The 21,393-nt window shown below is 37.3% G+C and overlaps 1 protein-coding gene across 1 annotated transcript in view; it reads left to right on the top strand.

The window, feature by feature from the left end:
- The first annotated feature begins 13,748 nt into the window (after positions 1 to 13,748).
- Positions 13,749 to 21,393, top strand: part of MUC2 (mucin 2, oligomeric mucus/gel-forming) — a 56,484-nt gene continuing 48,839 nt past the window's right edge. Inside the window, exons 1-9 of the mRNA XM_038138065.1 lie at positions 13,749 to 13,818; positions 15,418 to 15,682; positions 18,120 to 18,234; positions 18,388 to 18,478; positions 18,881 to 18,990; positions 19,241 to 19,457; positions 19,889 to 20,014; positions 20,699 to 20,816; positions 21,148 to 21,286. Coding sequence (XP_037993993.1) covers positions 13,749 to 13,818; positions 15,418 to 15,682; positions 18,120 to 18,234; positions 18,388 to 18,478; positions 18,881 to 18,990; positions 19,241 to 19,457; positions 19,889 to 20,014; positions 20,699 to 20,816; positions 21,148 to 21,286 — 1,251 coding nt within the window. The remainder of the gene's footprint in view (positions 13,819 to 15,417; positions 15,683 to 18,119; positions 18,235 to 18,387; positions 18,479 to 18,880; positions 18,991 to 19,240; positions 19,458 to 19,888; positions 20,015 to 20,698; positions 20,817 to 21,147; positions 21,287 to 21,393) is intronic.

Genomic DNA, 21,393 nt, shown 5'->3' with positions numbered 1-21,393 from the left:
TCGCCTGATAGCAGCCTTCCAGTAGGTATGGGGCCTTAGAAGAAGACTGGAGTGGGACTTTTCACAAGGGCATATAGTGATAGATCAAGGTGGAATGGCCTTAAGCTGAAGGAGGGTAGGTTTTAATTTGATAATAGGAAAGAATTTTTCACTGTGAGGATTGTGAGGCACTGGAACAGGTTCCCCAGACACACTGTGGACTTCCCATCCCTGGAGGTGTTGAAGGCCAGGCTGGATGGGGCTCTAAATAATCTTATTTATTGACAGGTATTCCTATCCTTGACCGGGGTGTTAAAAGTACCTGGTCTTTGAAGTCCCTTCCAACCCAGCCATTCTATGAGTCCATGATTTGCCCAAGCACGTGTTTGTGTTCAGCACCATGGCCAGGGCAAAGGTTGGGGATATGTAACAAGGACAATGGGAATGTATAAATACTTGTAATAACAAAGAAACTTTCCGTGGACTGGTTGTATATTCAGATGTGTATAGATGATTAGTAGCTATGATTAGTGAGATTTACCAGGCATAAAACTGCTTGATTTCCTCCTTCTCTTGACAGTCAGTCATTAGCTGTATGTTTGTGTCTTCTGTAAGTCAGAGCTGACAGTAAGTGAGGTAAATTGCACCATATTTATAAACTCTTAACCAGAAGTGAAAGATAATAATGCCTGAAAGGAACTTTGGCCATGTCCCCTTCAATAGTTCCTTGCTTAGCTTCCTCTTTAGTACCTCAAGTAAGGGTTTTAAATGTTTATTCTAGGAAGCCTATTCCAAGTATGAGAAAAAACAGGAAGCGCAAGAAACTCGAAACTGAATCTAAAGGTGTAGTTTAGCTTTAGGTAGTGAATAAACAATATGAAGGATGTGCATGATTACACTTGTCTTTCTGCCTCTGTATCAAATATAAAAATTATCTTTATAACTCATGCCCTTCCCCACCCTGGCCAATCATTTAGTAATCAGTGGCATATCTCCTGCAAGAAACCATTTGTGATAAAACTATGTGTGGAATCTTCTGGAAAAGGGGAGAGATGATTTTTTACAAAACTTCTAAATTAGTTTATTTTATCGTCTTCATTCCTTCTCTCCTGGTTGCCCTTTCACACCCACATTTTGCAAGCATTGAGCTTGGGTTGCCAAGTTTTACCAGGTTTAGCCAGGATTGTTGGTGTGCAAAGCAAAGGACAAGAGACATTGCTGTCAATGCCCATTGAATTTATTATTTTTCCTTGATTAGTGGTGGCAAACTACAGATCTGTATATCCTTTTGTAGTCTCTGGCTGTTAGGATGTGATCATTTGCTGCAGAATATGGCTTATTTCAGCTTTCTGAAATCTTAAATCTGATTACTGCTTTATTGTCTGTTTCCCCCTATTTAAGTTATATGTCTTTAGTCTGTTTTCTTGGTGAACTAATGGAAAAGGAATGGAATATTTGACATGGTGCTACTTATTTCCATCCTGATCTCAGGATGCAGGTCTTTCCCTGTCAAGTCATCTGTGCTGTGGTCTTAGCAGAGTGCAGACCTATTTTTTTCTGGATGCAAACAACACAATTCCACTTTATCCCTGGTAGCAGCAGCTTGGAAACAGTGATCTTAATCATAATTTTGGGCTGGTTTTTCCATCCCGGTTCTGCCACTTCTTCCAAGGCTTACACACATACATATTCTTTTTCATGTACATTCACATTCCTACCACCATCATCTAGTTCTGGGTTTAGTTCTGAAAATCACTGATTTTTCGCTGATTTTTTTTGGGTGCAGCCCACACTCAGTGGCACTTCATATAGAAGATATACGCTTAGCAATAAGGAGAAAGCGGTGTAGGAAAATACAGGCGGCCACACTCATCCATAGTGTCCATAGCTGTTCATGTTCAATCAATGAGAGGCATTTGAAGACCTCCAAGGTCCTTATAAGGGTTAACATTTAATTTAAACAGCTATGAGAATTTTACAGGTGAGCAATCTGAACTTTATAGTAAGAAAATATGCTTCTTGGAATGGAATGACCAGAATAAGAATAATTTTTTAAAATGTGGTCCCTGTGTGAATGCAAGATAGAATTTAGAATGTTATTTTGTGCTTTTTCTCTATACCTTTAATACTGCTGTATGAACATTTTTAATGTCACTTGTCACTTAGATGTATTATTTGGTACTTGTCACCTTGGTTTCAAGATATTTTTCCTGACAGCTGGTAAATATCATCGTGCCCTTTATGTGTCTATAGGAAAGAAGACAGTCTGTAAGAAAGAAGGATTGGAAAACAGTGTGGATACACTGGATTTTTTCTTTTGAATTCACACTTTATAGAGGTAGTCACTGAACTTTATCTACTGTTTCTAACCCTCTCAGCACTATAGGCTAGTTCTGCAGTTGTCTTTCAGTTTTGTTTTGGCTCTCCTGGATAATCTTGGATCTTAACAAATGGTGTGGCTTCACTGTTCACTGCTCTTAAACCTTGACAAAGCCCATCAGTTACTTCTGTCTGCTGTGACAATTGACTTTCCTACAGCTTGTTTAAATATCGAATATAGAAATTTAATTCTATATTTAATATAGAAAATTTGATGATCCAGAAGGTAATTACCCATGGGAGCTTGCCCTCCAACTACTGTTGAAATGCAGCAGTTTTGTACTTGAGCTTCTTTAGAACATTTAAGGAATGACATCCTTGGAAGTTTGTTTACTGTTCAGTATATCAATTTATTCTAAAATCTCCTTTTTCTTTTTTTGGACTAATATGTTATCTTGTGTCTATTACTGCTATGCTTGGCCATACTGGCTTTTGTTTTCATTCCTAGTCCTTCTAGGTCTGTTTTGGTTTGTACTAGTCACCTATTTGAGCCTTTAATACGGTACCTGTAAACAGCTACGAGATCACTCCTTATTTTGATTGATTCGTTCATGGGCATTTCCCATTTTTAAAGTTAAATATTAATCTGCTATTAATGGCTTTATTATTCCCACAGGTGTAGAATTATGTACATTAAAGCATTATTAAAGCATCTCATATCTCCATTCCTACATATAGCAGACAAGTCTCCACAAAAACACATAGCTGACCCAGTTCTCTGTGCTTGATACTCAGATTTCCAGCACTGTAGTTCTGGTAGTATCTGCCTTATTGAAAATTTTGTTCTTAGCTGATGTCCATGGGCAAGAAAAACAAAACAAAAAAATCTCCCCAAACAACCCCAAACCCTTGCATTAAAGACAAAGAAATTGTCATTGCTATAAATGTATTGCTGAGAATTTGAGAATCTACCCAGCAGGAAAAGTAACTTCTGAAAAAATGTTGATAATGTAGCTAAAAATGCCTCTTTGACCCTGCTGTTTCAGTAGCTGAGCAATTTACATCCCACAAGGATATGCGTTTCTTCTAACTGAAAGCTGTGTCAACTTCCTGAAGTTGGTGTGTAACATATGGATAGAGGGGTTGGGCCTGTAAGTGCTCTAGGTCTAATTGTCCTTTCCAACACTCTGTGAGCTATTACAGCGGTATTACAAACTCCGTCATGGAACTGGGGAGGCATAGAGAGATCAGGCTCTGTCTCACAGAAATTTGTTTGTGACTAGCAATGCTCATGATCTTGTGTATCTTTTTACTGGGTTTTTCACAGGATCAAGATTCCCAGGAAACGGTGCTGGTTTTTGCTGGGATAGACTGAATTTTCTTCATAGTGTCTGGTCTAGGGCTGTGTTTAGGATCTGTGCTGAAAACAGTTAATAACACAGGGATGTTTTAGTTACCCCTGAGCACGAGTTACACAGAGTCCAGGTCTTTTCTGCTCCTCACCCCATCAGCATGGAGGCTGAGATGCACAAGGAGTTGTGAGGGGCCACAGGCAGGACAGCTGACCCAAGCTGACCAAAGGGATATTCCAGACTGTATGGCTTCGTGCTCTGCAGTGTAAAGTTGGGGGAAGAAGTAGAAGAAACAGAGGGACACATTTAAAGTGCAGGCATTTTGTCTTGCAGAGTGACCATTGCATGTAATGTAGCCCTGCTTTCCCTTTGGTTCATGGCATTTTACAGTACTGATTTTTTTTTTTTTTAATAGCTTTTGGTTTTTTACTGTTCTTTTGCAAATTTTACTCATGATATTTAGTGATTTTTGTATTGGCACAGTTACAGACAGGAAGCAGTTTTTGTGAGATGTATTTGATTACTACGTGGGGTAATAATAAATGAGAATATGAATGGTGGCAATGAAAGGTATTAAGTGCTTTTTTTTGTTTTTTTCATCCAAATGACAGTATTTAGGCAGTCCTTGTTCTAACATACAAGTCTTGGATTGAATGCAAATGTCTGGCACGGATTGTGCAGACAGTTAGAAACGGAAGCCTTCTATTCTTTTAATTTTAATTATGTATTCTTGTCACTATTTTGCTCTCTTACAGCTAATCAAATTAGAGAGCTTTTTCTTAAGTCTCATGTAGACTGTGCATGTAGTCTTACCCAACTCATGCTCATGACTCAGTAGCATACACTAATCTTCTGTTCACATCAGACTCCTTTTATATTTGTTACATTTACTTTGTGAGATGGGAGTTGCCAGATGGGAGTTTCTCAGGAATCACACAAAGAGGATACACCTCCTTAGTCAATTAGAGCATTTATTATGAAGGTAAATGCCGTAAGTTAAGCATCAATCACTTCCAAGTTCATCCAGGTGTGCTTTGTTTGCTGGCCTACTTTAATGTTATTTATATAATCGGGGTCGAGATAACATACAGGATTATATAAATACTGTTTAGCTTCATAAAATCAAATTCTTTTAGTTCAAAATTACTGAATTATTGCCTGCACCTTTCATGAAAATGTCATCTAGTCATCCCAATAGAAGATGAGGTGAATTGCTCTTTTCAAGTACACTGTCCCCTCAGTTAAAAATGATTCTTTCTGTGCCTGCAGTTTATTTTGGCTCAGTTCCACATACTAGCTTACATGAGAGAGACCTAACAAGTCCAGGGTCACGACATGAAAATGGTATTTTCAACCAAAGAGAGAGTTTTTTCTAGGACAGCTACAAAGTAGCTCCTGTTAAAACTCAGATAATCCATGTTTTCTAGTCTGTATTTCCATTTATGTTCTGTGTGTTTGTCTGTTTATAATAAATACTGTCATTTATATAAGTAGTAGCAAAATAAAATCTAGTATAACATCGGTAAATTCAGGAGTATTTTTTGCTTTGCCTTCAATGATTAAATATGACACATTCCTGTGATGACAAAACAAAACAAAACAAATACCAAATTTAGGAAATGAAACAAAAGAGTTGAAAAACAGGCTTTTCTTTGTCATATCTGTATCATCATAAATTTCTTGCAAAGAAAGGGTAAAGTCCACTCCCAAATACATGTAACATTAACAGAAAACATTAATTTTTCAGGTGAAGCCTAGAAGTATGATTTACATCTTATTTTAGTATAATACTCTTTTTCAGGAGCTCATGTGCCCGTGTCAGTCTTTCAATGTCTGTAATATCCTAAAGTATGTTGAGCACTTTGTGAGAAATCTACATTAAAGTCTGGCCGTTTAATCTTTTTGTTTTTTTCTTTTAAACACCTTTTTTGAATGATGGAAGATTTATGGAAGAATGTTCCCCTCTTGTCAGAGAGTGCTTGGATTCAACACCTTCAGAGTAAATGCCTAATTGCATTGTTATGTTCAGTCGACGTGTTCAGTCTCGCCTAAAATACCAGAAGAAGATCTTTTATTAATCATATGGCCCTCTGAGATGGTGAAGAGATGTTTCTGTAATAATTTATGTACAGGTGTGTGGTACATGGTAAGATTTTGGTAGCAGGGAAGCTGCAGGGCGGCCTCTGTAGGAAGAGACATGGACAGCCCTGTGCCAGACACAGACACTGGCCAGCTGGCTCCAGACCTAGCACAGCTTGCAGCTGAGCCCGTCAGCCACACTGGTGGCTTGGGAATATATTTATGTGTTTGGAAATACATTTAAGAAAGATTGGAAATATATTTAAGAAAGGCTAAAATGCTGTGTAGCAATTAGAGAGAGGAGGGAGAAATGTTTTGTTGAGGAGAGGGAGTGAGAGAGCTGCTGGCTTAGGGTTTGCAGTCAGCCGAGCTGAACCCACCACAGCTGGATAAAATGGAGATTCTTTGTGTCTAATTACAGATTTGCCAGACTAGAGCAACACTTAATGCAACCTTGGTGAAGCACTGTTCAGAACTGGAAACTTTTCTCCAGTCTCTGTCTTGGGAAAGTGCAGATAAGATACTATCACTTATCTCACGGACTTGCTTTTGACTTAACATTTTTATTAAGCTATTTGCCTTCAGCAAACATCTCTTACAGAGTTTTATGAAATACTTTTCCTCTATAATGTTTCTAACCTACGTAAGCATTGCCAGAAAAATAACTGTTCTTCAGACTGGGCAGAGAAAGGGAATTATACTCTGTTGTCCCTGTTCTTTATGCTAGTTCACATCAGCAATATTCTGTTGTGCTATGTTCAGCTAAGTCTTTCTTTCCAGGTCAAGTTAGGAATTTAGCCTTGTATTTTTATAATCTTTTTCTTTCCGTAAACTGAGACACCTCTTTAAAGGTAGATAGCCTTAAAAAAGTTGGGCTTATATCCATACCATAGTTTCTATTCCCACGAGCTATATCAAATATTTAAATGCGGTCACATCTCTCCTCCCTTTTCTCATCAGTGAAATTAGATTCCCTCTAATTTCTGCATTGTACAGTCATGCTCATTCCTGCCTACGTGGTCTTTGGAAAAGTGAAAAAAATAAAGTATTCTGTGCAAAACGAAGTGTTTCAAAATTAGGTGAGAGCCTTAGAGCCCAGAGATTCAGGTATTAAAATAGAATTGATCAGTTATAAGGGACCTAAACCAAACATCTGGTCCAACTGTATTCTCACAGGAAATTATAGAATCACAGAATGATTTGGGTAGGAAGGAGCCTTAGAGATCATTTCCTTACAACCCCCTTACCATGGGCAGGGACAACTCCCACTAGACCAAAGGTTGCCATTTGACCTGGCTTTGAACATGTTAAGAGATGGGGCATCCACAGATTATCTGGACAACCTGCCCCAGTTTTTTACCTGGTTTCTCATACCCTTTAAAGTAATTAATTTCTTTCTAATATCTAATCTAAATCTACTCTCCTTCAGCTTTAAGTCATTCCCTTTTGTCCTATCACTACATGCCCTCGTAAAAAGTCACTCTCCAGCTTTCTTGTTGGTCTCTTTTCAGGAAGGTGCTTTAAGGTCTCTCCAGAGTTTTCTCCCAGCTGCTTTTTTTTTTTTTTTTTTTTTTTTTTTTTTTTTTTTAAGGTTTTCATTTTGCCTTGTGCAGGTATCTCCTTGTTCAAAATGCTAAATGTGTTATACATATTGGGACAGGAGTTTTGTGGAGATGCATATATCAAAACTATGAGATATTCTGATGCTCTAGATAACAGTTCTTTTGAACATTAATTACCCACAATTTGAAGTTATAATCAGATTTTTTATTCCAAACATTTTTTATCCAGCCCTTACAAAATTTGAACGTAGGCAGACCCAGTAGATGTAATAGACTGGGTGGATGGACTGTCAGTCTCACTACTGGCATTTTCTGGTGCAGATAATTGACTTCTGAGAATTGACATTTGAAAAAGCAGCAACTGAAAAGGAGAAGGAGGAAGGAATGCTTAAAAGTATTTTTTTAGTTTTGCTTTCCTTTTGTCCCCTTTCAAAAGACACCTTGAGAGTATTCTGATTCAAAATTTGAAAGTGCATGGAAAATAAACGTATAGTTTATTTTATAGTTTTATAGTTTATTATAACAAAATATCATGGAAGTGTCTAAAGGAAAATTTCTCTCAGGTTGTCTAATTCATCAGCTCACAAAGTGTTCTTCTCTATACATTGTTATATTCACAGTGTTGCTCTGATGATGTGCTGTATTGACAATATTGTCTTTTTAATGACTCAAATGTTAGTTATAAAATAATGTTGTTAGGAAATGTGCACGGCAGCTGGAAGACTTGGATACGAGTCAGACGTATTCTCATGTTTGACGCAGTTATTCCCCGTCCTACAATAGAGAAAGCACTATTAACTACGTAACTGCTGACTTGCATAACAGAAAAAAGTTAAACTTTACCATAACTCTGGCAAGATTTGCAAGCACAGCAAATTGTGCCAGCAGAATCCTAATATTTGGTGGTAAGATGAGGAGACTAAAGATTCTTAGCAATTCTTACTTCAAATGAACTCAACTTTTCATAATGTCCTGTGGAACCATCACCACACTTTTACAATGACTCGGAATATTGTTTGTCTCAGCTACTTGATATTAAGTCTTAAACTTATGAAAATCTGTCACTTCAGTGGAGCTGTTCACTACAGGCCATAAACTAAGCCACTCCATTAAGAGTTGGGGAAAAATGGGAAAAGTTTAATCTATTAGCCAAGTGACTTAGGCTGGCCATTCTGAAAAATACAAGAATATACTGTGTTGAGTAGTAATGTTTAAATATCTTTCATAAATTCTTGATTGAAAGCTAAAAAACAACTCATATATATATATACATGAATGTTGACTTAGAGGCAATATTGATATGCAGCTGCAGAAAAGAAAGAGAGAGCGAAGGGTTTGCTCTCCAGGTTTTTGTTAGTGAGTCTGATTTCCCATATAAAAGTATTAAATAAATGCAAATTTACTTCAGTTCCACCTTCAGGGTCAATAGGAATTTTGAGACAAGGAGGTGGTAGAAAATATTATTAGAGGAAATCTGCAGTTAAAACAAATATGCTCACTTTGCTTCTTGTTCAAATTCTTGATATGTGAGCTCCATTGAGAGAGGTACGCAGGTTTTGTATAGAATATTTTCTAGCATCTAAGTGAGCTGTATTTTCAGAACAAATCCTCTCCAGAGGACAGAGGGAAAAAACCACATTTCGCCAGTATTTTTTCCCAACTTTTCCTACAGTGAAAATAAAAGCTTTGGAAAATCCCACTCCCCTGGGGTAAAATTACCAGGGTATGGTATGTGTATACTACCAGAGTAAGATATGTGAAGTGTAATTCCCTTGGTGCCTTTACCATGCTACCTCTTCTTGGCTCAGTCCATTTCTCTGTAGTAAATCCCACAGATGCTTGAGCAAAGAAGGACTGCTCTAATATTATTTTAAATTGTCAAGCATTTTTTCTTTGTGCATTGATGTAGAAGCTGCTATGGAGAGGCTTTTTGCAGACTAAAATTTTCCAGAAGCTAAGTGTTGGTAGGAAAGTGTACTAATTGAAGTTATTTCCTACATCCCTTCCTAATCTTCAGTAATTGTGTGTCACATGTTTATCCCCACTTGTACCTAACTGGAAGAGAAGGAAATGTTTTGCAACTTTAGTCTCAGAGGATGAGCTGCTGACTTCCAAAGAAGGAAGTATTATGAGTGGAAAATGGATGCTATTCTTAAAATTTCTATGCCAAACCACTTAAGGAAGGGCATGTAAGAACATTATACTGCAGCCAGCATCACAGCAGATACCTTATGATATTGTATTTGTTGGAATGAAAAGTAATGCACATAACCTAAAGGCTGCTCAAGATTACAGTGATGAAATTGATTCTGTATCATTTTTACATCCATGTATTTGCTGGCTCCTTTTATGTTGATAATTTTGGATTAATCTGTTGGCAGCATGCATGTCAAAATGAAATTCAATTCACCCCCCCATTACTTCTATGTCATTGCTTTAACACTTTCATGCACTGTTCAGCCTTCTGCTGCTAGTCTCTGTTGCTTGTTAAGTTTTTGTCAAGATGTGCAATAGAGGGCTTAAGTGCCTCAGTCAAGGAAATGCGGTGATTGTGTATGCTACATCTCTGAATTAATAATTTGACTAGATTTTACCAGAGCTATTTTAGAAAGGCTGCCAAGGGAGTTCCAGCAACCCAGTTCAGACAATCTCTGTGCTTGAATTAAAAGGAGTGATGTGCAGTTGTATGGTCATGTGTAAGGCTATGAGTGCTCTGGTGAAATTCTGGCAGATGGAGGAGTAGGAGAACAAAATCCTATTGCCATTTCTGCAGAACAACATTACTAGAACATTGCTGCTTGGTTTGGCAGCCTGTGATCAGCAAGTCAGGACTACAAAAGCACATATGGAAAAGACCTCAGTCACCAAGTGTAATTGTACTTTTTGAGGTATTTGTACAGTGGTCATCCTGTGATTGCTTTGATTGCTGTGGCAAGACTGCAATTAGATTTTCTATTGATATGTTAACTGATAGAAACAGACCCCACATTTTTGAAAAATTGTTTACTCTTCCTAAAACAATAAACCCAGTCAGGTCTCAGCTGAATTTTATCTTAAAGTTATATAAATGATAGGTATTTATTATTTTATTCTGCAGTGTGATTCAGAATAAAGATAATTTTCCATTAGATTCTCTTTTTAACAACAAGTATATCACAAAATAAATTTACCCTGTAACTAAATGAACATTAAAGGTTAGCTATGCTGATGGAATGATTGGAAATAGTCTCATAAAAGTTTAAGGGTAGGAAAACAATGCAATGACATAACCGTGACTCAAAACACATCTTTTATCTCTGCTTCTGCGTCTGCTGCTACAACAAACACACTTGCCATGCAACCAGCTTTTCTTTTTTATGCTTTGGATTTTAGCAGTGATTTTTTTAGTGCTGGTGTTGGGACTCCTAGGTCAGGCATATTTTGAAAGCTTATGGGAAATTGTACTGCTACTCATGGGCTTCAGGAACTTTTAAAAGACCGTCTCTTTTAATATTCAACTGTGAAATCTAAACATTAAAATCCTTCTTCTTGTCACTAGTTCTGCTGCCACCTGTGTAGTGACAGCATGCAGAATTATAAGTAATATCTTTGGTAGTAAAAGCACCTGAACACCTGACCAATATTGGAAAGAGGAAGGTGACTTCTGATGAAGCTGACTAGAAGCAGGCAGGAATGGCACAAAGTTCCACAGTAAGGTCAACTCAGGTAGAGATAACTTATGTAAGCTTAGGGAAATATGGTAATGATAAAGTGGAATTAACTTTGTTGCAAAATGATCGGTTAATTCAGGTTGTCAAACAATTTATGTAAATAAATTAATGCATACATACAGATGTTATCTGCGCTTTACCAATAAGGTTCTTTTGGGTTAAAATATATAGTCCAAAAACCTTTAAGGTAGCTGAGCAAGAAATAAACCAGTCTATGATGTCTAACTCAAAGACTGATTATTTCTGAAAAACATATAAAGCAGATGGTAGACAGGATCATTACCCTTCTGTCAATAAGGAAACAGAGACAGTATGGTTTAGGACACCTTCTAATGCTAGCAAAAGTAGAAATACCTAGGGCTTTTGGAGATAAGGATCTGTTATTTATTTCTCTTCAGATCATCACAGCCATGTAAGCTCAAGTGTGAATTCTGTAAGAGTGTTCTCAGTGCTTAAAAACATGCTGATATCCCTTATTCTCCAGTTAGAGATGTCACAGCAAAGAGTAAATCAGTCTAAAATTTGGAGATGCTTAGCTAAAAATAGCTCTTCTCCTACACAGAATATATTAAAATTATAAAAATACCAGCATATTGAACTGAGGGGTGGTGCAACTGTAATTGAGGGATGATTATCTTTCCCAGTCACAAGAAATTAATGAGACTGGTTCCATTGAGATCTAGAAGTTTTATGGCAAAGAAACCTGAATGGAAAATATGCAAATATACACCTCTCAGCATACACATCCAGTTTAATCTAAAAAGGGGTCCTGTTTGCTGTGTACATGGAGTTGCTGTTGCAGTTTGCAGATACTGTATGGAAATTAAGTCATGGAAACCCTTTTTCTTCTGAGGTGATAGTTCTAGCCTGGTGACTACCTAGAAAAACACAGAGAGGAAAAGAAAACCTCAAAAATCAGTCCTTTGGGAATCTCCTAAGTAATTTTAGAAAACACTTCCAAACTAAGTGTTTTGGTGGCATAAAAGGCATAAAATGCCAAGTGGGGAGATGTCTCTGAGGTATCGTAAGTTGAGTCTGGTAAAGTAACCACTGAGCAAAGATCTCAGTAGACTGTATTTTTGCTTTGTTTTCTATGAATAGTTGGTTCTAACTGGTTATTACTGGGTTTATTTTTATTTTCCAAGAAAGAAAATAAAGTGATATTCTTCCAGGGATAGATTCATGAGGGAGAAAAGGGATCCCACTTAATTTCAGTCAGGATTGTTAGGTGATGCACTATGTACAGGTAAGAGAAGTGCAAATTTGTGTTCTCAAATAGAGAAAGGACAAAATCTAAAACCTTTTGAGATGCATTGAGGAAAAACAGGAAGATATTTAGATAGAGTCTAGGCTATAGTTGAGATAAAATTATTAAATAAAAAAATAGCAGCTAAATAATATGCTTTTATCATAAGAATGTTTCTAGTTGACTAGAGCAGTCAAAAGGGCTAAGTAAAAAGTTTCCTTGATGTTTTTAAAAAGATAAAAGTTCTACTTGTAATATGATCAATGAAAGTAAGAAATACTTTAAATGATCAAGAGGATTGCAGATTTCTGGTCACTGCATTGAAAATTTTTTTATGAGGAATTGTAGAGACTGGAAGCAGATGTTTTACAAGATGTCTTGAAGGAAGTGTGGTTTTACCTCAAGGAGCCTGTACTTCGTCTTCTGGAGAGAGTTGCAGAAAGACCTTCTAAAAGGAACTTTTCAGCACACAATAATGTACATGTAGAAATCCTGTATTTCTGAAGCAGCATTCTGAACTGGTTCCAGATTCTGTTTTCTGCTTTCTTTCTTCTTCTCCCAAGGAACCTCTTTCTCTGCACAAAGCAAAGCTGACCCTACAGCTTTTGCAGGATCTGATGTGGGACAGTAGACTGCAATTTTATAATTTATGTAGAAAGTTAGCCAGAATGAGCAAGAATGTTTAGGGGGATTAAGAATAGTAATGTTTTTCCATTTACCCTTCTTCTTTTTACTTTTTCTCTAAAGCTTAATATTATGTGAAAATCTCTACAACTTTGATGGACCTACTGTTGCACCATGATAAGGTTTGAAAGAGCACCTCTTTTACTGTAAAATCCTTGAACCTACTGTGTCACCCAGTCTCAATTATGTTTTGGGCAAAATATGCAGTATGGGCAGTATTTTGGTTTAGACATTCACAAGAACTGTAAAAATTAAAGAAATACAATAATTGCCTGCAAAATAATTTTACAACACATGATATGCCATTTTATTTGTAAGGGTTATTGTTAATTACAAAGTGCTTCCAAAGCATCACTTAATTTTTACAGAAATCATTCTATGTGATGATGAAAAATGAAAATTTCTTTGGTTTTGAAGCCTTTATTTTAGGGTTTCACCTTAAAATTTCTTCAAGGGATTTCTTTGTTCAGCCACCCCAAAATTCATTATTTGTTATAGGAGTTACTGAAGGTTAAACTTGGTGTGAGCATCTGAAGGATTTGAAAGCACAGCATCCTGTAGATGAAATACAGCAATAAAAAATTACATGATTACTGAATCAATATTATAGTTTCCTGTATGCTGAATTCCTTCATTTATGGTGAAAAATGATTGTCTGTTTACTTCTTATCTTCTGCAAATATCACACCTGTTTTTTTACCCCTCCTCTTGCCTCCTCCCTTTGAATCTCCTCCCCTGTGACAGAATCAATTGCCCCAGTGGGTATTATAAAAAGCTGAGTTTCCAGTGCAGTTCCCATCCACCCACTTCAGCCGCCATGGGGCTAAGAGCGGCCAGCCTCTTCCTCCTCTGGCTGGCTCTTTCCTCTGCCAATGAAATAAAAAAAGGTAAGATCTAGAGATGAAATGGTAGCAGATTGCCTCCTGGAAAAGAGGGAGATATTGCTGCAGAGAAAGAAGGAGGCTGTGCATTTAAATAACACTCTGGAGTTTTAGGATGCCTTAAATTGCTTAAGCTTTCAAATACTGAGGCTACATTGCTTGGACAAAATTGGTAGATCCTACTTTCTTTGGAGAGATTAGTGCCTATCTCTGCTGCATTGATTTCTAATTTGATGTGCTTGGAAAATATTTTCAGTGTTGCTTTTCTTTCCATGCATTGAGTCTTTACTAGGTATGGCAAGAAAGCAACTGTAAGGCAAGAAAGGAACTGTAGGACTTTGAGAGGTTCATTGTTAAGGTAATGAAGGAAGTGGATGATTGTGTCTCCTGTTGCTCTGGAACAACATAAATTGTTCCTCAAAAATAAATGTAATAACATTGGGAAAAAAAAAACTTATTTTGTAATTTAGGACTTTTTTAACCCTTTTGCAAAAGTTCTAACTTACTGTATTTGGTATCAAATTTGAAGTGATAGAATGGAGCACTCGTACTGAAAACTACTTTTTAGAGGAATAGGTGAATAATTATATCCAGTGATCAGGTTTGGGCTACTGAACTTGGTCTGCTGTGTGTTGAATTCAGCAATGGGAGGAAAGCTTTACCTTGCATTTGGTCTTCCAGCTGTGAGCTCTGGGAGGATCTCTGTGCTGCCTTCCTTCTGGGAAGGGAAGTGTTCCAGCTTGGCTGGATGTGTCTGGTATGATTGATACCATCAAAATACAGTAACCTAGGGGTTTTCTTAGCAGTTTTGCTTTCTCATGTTAAATGCTGCAAGAAAATCTTGTGAAATGTTAAGATTCCCAAAGATGCTCAGCTTTTATGATTTGCCCCTAATCTACAGTATCTGGAGATTGATCAGATATTGTTGTTAATTTGTATTTTTTGTTGGTATAGATGGCAGGGAAAGGAACAAATGATCTTCATATTTTGCTATTGCAAAAACTTTTTTCCCCCCCTCCTACCATGGCTATTTTCTGACCTATATTCTGAAAAATTTCTGTCTTGCAGTAATAGAAATCACTACTGCTTTTAGGAAAATAAATATTTCACTGAAATCTCCTGTTGTGCATAAGCCCTTTCATAGTCTTTAAACTATTGGCCTTCCAGCGTAGGTAGTACTTTTTTGATTTCCTACCTGCTTTGTTTCTCGTACGTGTTGCACGAGGAAAGAAGACAGTTCTTGGAAAAAATAATATTGATAAAAATAATACTGTGATTCAGAGTAAAATCATATGCTTGGCATAGAAGCCAAGTTTGTGATCAGTATTAAGTTTCTCCACCTCATGCAGATAAGTTCCTGTACCTCAGTGAAGATTATAGGATATACCCTGGTCTCACAATTATTTATTAACATCTTATTCTGCTTTTGAGATTTCCATATTTTCTACTGACCTGGCAGATACTTGATCCCGTTTGAAATCTATGGGATCACTGTGAGCATAATTGCAGGTGGTTCCTACTGTAAAATTGAAGATTTACCATTTTCCATTTTAGATCGTTTCTTGCACTTCTTTTAATCTCTATTTCTTTTTCATCACTTAACAGGAAGGACAAGAAGCCATGGCCACTATGTCTGCAGCACCTGGGGAAACAACCATTTCAAAACTTTTGATGGAGATGTCTACCAATTCCCTGGCCTTTGCGAGTATAATTTTGTTTCCGACTGCCGAGAGGCTTACAAGGAATTCTCTGTCCACATCCAGCGTGCTCTCAACAGCAAGGGCCATCCTGAGATCCAGTATATTCTGGTGAAAATCAAGGATATAATGGTCTACCTCAAACCCAACCTGGTTGTCGTGGATGGGCGGATGTAAGTTCCTTTTCTATGATGATACTCAGAGAAATGTGCTGGGAAGTTAAAAGCAGGATTGAGTCTTTACACAGCTGTCTGTGCACCATTACAGAATGCTGCAAAGCATTTCCACAGACAAACAAACAAATAAAGAAACAAAAAAGCCTTTTGAAATTCAGCATTAAAATTGCTTTGGGGAGGGGCTTTAATACTAATTGTCATTTCTACAATGGCGTAAGGGATTATTTAAATACAAGTCAGGAATAGTTTTGAGTGAATTGTTCTTCCAGTTGTGCAGAAAACAGTGCAGCTCATGAGCCAGATTTTTCACTGGCTTAAAATGACATAGCTTCATTTGTTTAATGGCATCATCTTGAGTTTACCTTAGCAGATGGTCTAGCAAATCCTTGAAAAGGAAATACATGTCTCTGGGGTCTTCTCCTCTTATTTTCTGACAGAAGAGAGGTAGTTTTTTCTGATCTTCGTAAATAATTCTTAAAGATCTGATGGCCATTCCCCAAGGGAGTTTAGCAAATATAACACAGGTCAAAATTCACACCAGTTTATCTGTGGCACTATGTACTTTTTCAGACTAAGCAGTGTTATTTTTCTCCTCCTATAACATGATTACACAAGAAACTCATCTGACACCATTACTGATCCTAAGTAGTGTCTTAACCTGGTCTTTCCTACCGTTAGCTTATCCTTGTAGTGTGTGCCTTTATACTCTGAAGCAAGTGAAGTAACTCATGAGTTAATTAGTATCAGCATAATTGAAAAAAAGAGAACTTTTTAATTGTCATTGGAGAACTCAGTTTTGCCCAGAATTCAGCTTTTGCTCCAAAGTTTGGAAGCCACTGCAATGAAAACATGTTCAAGGACTGAAAGTAACTTTCAGTTTTCCAAAGATCGTACTAGAATGCATAATAAAATGACAGAAAGTTACAAAAAAATGCATTATTGCCTCAAATTGGAAAAGCTCTTTATTGTGCACTTAAGTCTTAAAAAGAACTCCATGAAAAACAAGTTGGAAGTCCTTTTAAAACTGTTTCTCTTAAACTAAGCTATTTTTGTCTTAGATAGACTTTATTGTCACAAAACAGCAGATCCCTGCCAAACTGGTTTTTGCTGCTTTGTGAATTTTATTTTTTTTTTGTAGAACTTAATTTTCCATATTGCATCTGAAATGATAAATTATCTATTGTCATGCAAAATAGCATTTCACAGTGCTGAAGTGAAAACTGTGAAGTGGAAAAGTGTATGGATTAGCCTTCAGGTACCTTATCCACTGATTGATGGAATGTCCTACTATTAGAAACAAAGGATAAATATTCCATGCTGTGAAAGCCAAAAGCTGAAAAGATGTCCAACATTTTATGCTTCCCCTCAAGAAATATAATCCCTCGAGACTTCATTGTTTATTGATGAATAATTCAGTCAAAAGCAGAAATAAAGGTCTCTGAGTTTGCACCTAGATGTGTAAGTCATTTGGGCATGAGAAAAAATGCCTGAGGTAAATAGCTGTAAAAACCTCAGTGACAGAAAATCAGGAGATAACGTTGTCCCAGTCAAGAGACTAGTGAAGAGATGTGCATATACATGCATGAATTGTGATGGATAACAATTACATTGATAGATCTGTAGAAAATGAACCAGTTATTTTGACTGGATTCCAGTTTACATTACTTCTGTTTGAGCAGACTCTAGTTCTCTGGATTTTATAGGATAAGACTGCCTGCCACAATTCTTTTATTGCTGAATGAAATTCAACAGTTCAGTTTACTTGTAAGACAGACACTAATTGTTATCACATAAAAATATCAGAGCTCAGCGCTCTGCAAAGTGTCTTTTGTCACCATTAACAAGCTCAGTCCTGTCCACTTAAAACTAAGCAACTAACTACTGGAAGAGCTACTGAATTCCTCTTGCTCCTTTCTTTTGAAAATTTTGTTGGCAATCCCTGTAGCTACCTGTGCATTCTGAACTCTCTCTTAAAGAGGCAGTTCCTTGCAATGGAGCATTAATTCTCTCTGAAATGGTTATGAGATATTTTGGTAGGGAAACACTGTAAGTTATGTTGTAGCTCCTTTCATTGATCTAGATTATTAGTGAGTGTTTGATATCCTCTGTTAATACCACAGTGACGATGGTTTTTCTTTGATTAATTTGAAGACATCTGACATTTTGGTATTTTTTTAAGTTAAAGAGCCCCAAGTGTTGGGTAGGCTTTTTCTCTGAAATTTCTTTGCTTTTTAAATGAGTTTTTGCAATGAGTTATTGTCCTGAGTGTCAGAAAGAGATGACTTTATGCCTCATTAAAACAAGGCACCTTGTGCAGTTAGAATGAGGTAGTCAGACTAGTTTCTCTATTCCTTGGGGTATTTGGCTTATTACAGACATTCATGTCAGTCCTTATGTTTCCTAACTAATACAAAGTTTGTGATTTTCTTCCTAGTGTGAAGACACCTTACTACACCTCTGGTGTCCTCATTGAGAGCAATGAAATTTACACCAAGATTTATGCCAAATTAGGCATGTCTCTGATGTGGAACCAGGAGGATGCCCTGATGGTATGTATGATCAAAGTATTTTTAATTGGTATTTCCTGGGTTTCCCGAGATATTTATCTGTATCAGTAGGGGAAAAAAAAAAAAAAAAGGAGGGAAAAAAAAAAGATAATTCTTAATTCTTTAATGTTTTTCCTTTTTCTTTTTGTTATTTAGGTGGAGCTGGAAAACAAATTTAATAACCACACCTGTGGTCTCTGTGGGGATTACAATGGCATTCAAATCTACAATGAGTTCATCAAGGGAGGTGCGTTATCCCACCATACTGACAGTTGTCAGACAGGCTGACAAGCCCTGTGCATAGAAACATCACAGGAGAGCCAATTTCATTTGAGAGCTTTCTGTGATTGCTCCAGACTAAACATTAAGTTCCAGTGAGTTCCAGTGCTGCATTCCTGGAATTCCTGCATTCTAAGTTTATTCTGTTCTAGATTAATCTTTTTGTTCTTTACTAGCCTTCTTTTCCTGTTTCCCCTTAACATTTTTAACCCCAGTTAGACATCATTCAGAGCAGGTACCTGTGTCTGACAGGCATATTTGATACCACGGTAACTGTTTCCCTTGATCAGTAGAGTTCCAGGAATCAGCTACTCCTTGTTGTCAATTTTTGGGGCTCAGCAAGTTATCTTCCTATTTTTTTTTCTCATAGATGCAAGCTACAACTCAATTACATATGGGAATATGCAGAAGATCAGCAAACCCAATTCCAAATGTGAAGATCCAGATGAAACTCAGGCTCTTCCAAGCTGTAATGACCATGTAAGTATTTCTTGTGGTGAACTTCCTTGACATGGACACATGGAGACATTCTTGTGCAACAGGGAGTTAGTTTGCAAGGAGCTGGGAAAACTGTCCCTTCCAGGATATATGGTTACTTGTTCCTAGCAGTTCAAAAGACAGCAGGTTTTTGGTTTTTTTGGTTTTTTTTTTTTTTTTTTTGTAAGATAAGAAATGTCCAGAAGCTCAGATGCCTGTAAATCTCCTAAACTTTATTCCTCTTCCTCCTCAGCGTGACGAGTGCCAGAGGCTGCTGACTTCCCCTGCATTTGCTGATTGCCGGCTGCGTCTTAATTTGGAAATGTACATCCAAGCCTGCATGCAGGACAAGTGTGCCTGCAATGGGAAGGATGACTCCTTCTGCCTCTGCAGCACCATCTCCGAGTATTCCCGCCAGTGCTCGCACGCAGGCGGCCGCCCGGGAGAATGGAGGACACAGAGCTTCTGCCGTAAGTAGCTACACAAATTTTACAAAGATCCGAAGGTTTCATGCATGTAGCACCATGAAATTTAAATTCATTACTTCTTTACAAAGCTGTTGGCATGTATTACAAATTTCACACTGGTAGTGCTAAAAATATGTTCTCTCTGTTTTCTTCTTCTGTTACTTTTACTATTAAGAAATACTTTACAGCAAATTCTGTTCCCATTAAAAAACCTGAGATTTGATGCTGCAGGAGATGGGAATAATTTTATCTATTTGAAACCAAAATAAGTAAATATAAAAACCAGGGAAAAGCAGTTCAGATTTAGATAAACATGCTTTGCCATGTGGAGTCTGGCTTGAGACACCACTGACTTGAAGGGAGTACAGTGTGGTTTCTCAGGAAAGATGGACTTAACACTCAAATAACTCCTGGTGTCTTTCTTATTCTTTCAGCCAAGACCTGTCCTGCTACCATGGTCTACAGAGAAAGCAGCTCACCCTGCATGGATACTTGCTCACACTTGCAGGTCAGCAGCCTTTGTGAGGAGCACTACATGGATGGCTGTTTCTGCCCTGAAGGCAAGTGTTACTCTAGCTGTTGCATCTGGAACAGAAGCAAGAGCCCTGGCTAAGGAAGTCATATGAAAATACTACATCTAGTCAAATTATATCTTAGAAAAGAGTAGTGCTACTCATTATTTTCCCCTCTAGGGGAAAATAACAGTAAAAATTTCTAAGGAGGTAATAATTGATTAATAATAAATTATTTTATAGTTCAAACATATTAACACAGTGACAAGTAATAGACCTGCTTCGAAATTCTCAACAAGTGGGTTTTTGATACTATATAGTAAATCATGCTTTTTAGGTTGAATAGTTGTGAGACAATGGACACCATTTGCCCAGAGAGTGGCAGTGAGGGACAGAGAGTGAAATTCTCAGGCTGGCTGTCTGCCTTAGGAAGGAAGATTACAGTGATAGTCTTCACAACCAAAAATACTAATAATCTAAACACATGACATTCTCATATTGTTCTTATCTGCTTGCAATAACCTTTTTTTTTTGTGTGTAGCTATATAACTGAACAGATGTGGATTTTCAAAGCTGAATCAAAGTGTTTTCCATCTGTTTTATATTTAAAAAATAGAGCCAGTAATTTTCAAAGTTTAGATAATCTCAGCCAGTGTGGCAAATCAGAGTTTTTCCTTTGTGGAAATTGCTTATTTGAAAAAGAGCTGGAATAGTTTATGTTGTGTTTTATAGGAACTGTGTATGATGATATCAGTGAAAAAGGCTGCATCCCTGTTAGCCAGTGCCACTGCAAACTTGATGGAAAGACGTATGCACCTGGAGAAAGCATTTCCAAAGAATGTGAAGAATGGTAAGGATCCTGGTTGTTGTACACATTTCTTTGAATGATTGTAAATGGGTCTGCATTTTTCAAATTTCCACTTGGTCATAGGAGATGTTCTGAAAGCTCTCTGAATTTAATGTTTATGTTGCATGTCTATAGAACAAAATTTCTTGTAAGTTTCTATGGCATACGTCAGGTTCTATGGTATATGTCAGAGGGAAAATCTCAAGGAAATGGTCAAGGACAGTTTTAAAACACCTGGGGATAACTTCCTGGTTGCCAGATATACAGATACTTTCAGTGCTCTCAGCTCCTGTAACAACTACAAGCATTTTTAATATTATTTTTCTGTTTATAGCACCTGTAATTCAGGCAGATGGACCTGCAAAGATCTACCCTGTCCAGGTACATGCTCAGTGCAAGGAGGTTCCCATTTTACCACCTTTGATGGGAAGAAATACACCTTCCATGGAGACTGCTACTATGTGTTGGCCAAGGTACTGTGTACAGTGGGGCTGTTCTCTTGTAGAGTAAAAGTGTCTGTGGGCTGATGTGTATCAGCTGGGAGTTCCAGTTCCATAGGGTGAGGGAAGCCAAAATCCTG

Source organism: Motacilla alba, chromosome 5, assembly GCF_015832195.1.
Source record: "Motacilla alba alba isolate MOTALB_02 chromosome 5, Motacilla_alba_V1.0_pri, whole genome shotgun sequence".
Taxonomy (NCBI): Eukaryota; Metazoa; Chordata; class Aves; order Passeriformes; family Motacillidae; genus Motacilla; species Motacilla alba.
Note: the sequence above shows the minus strand (reverse complement) of the source record. Positions and strands in the feature narration are given on the sequence as shown.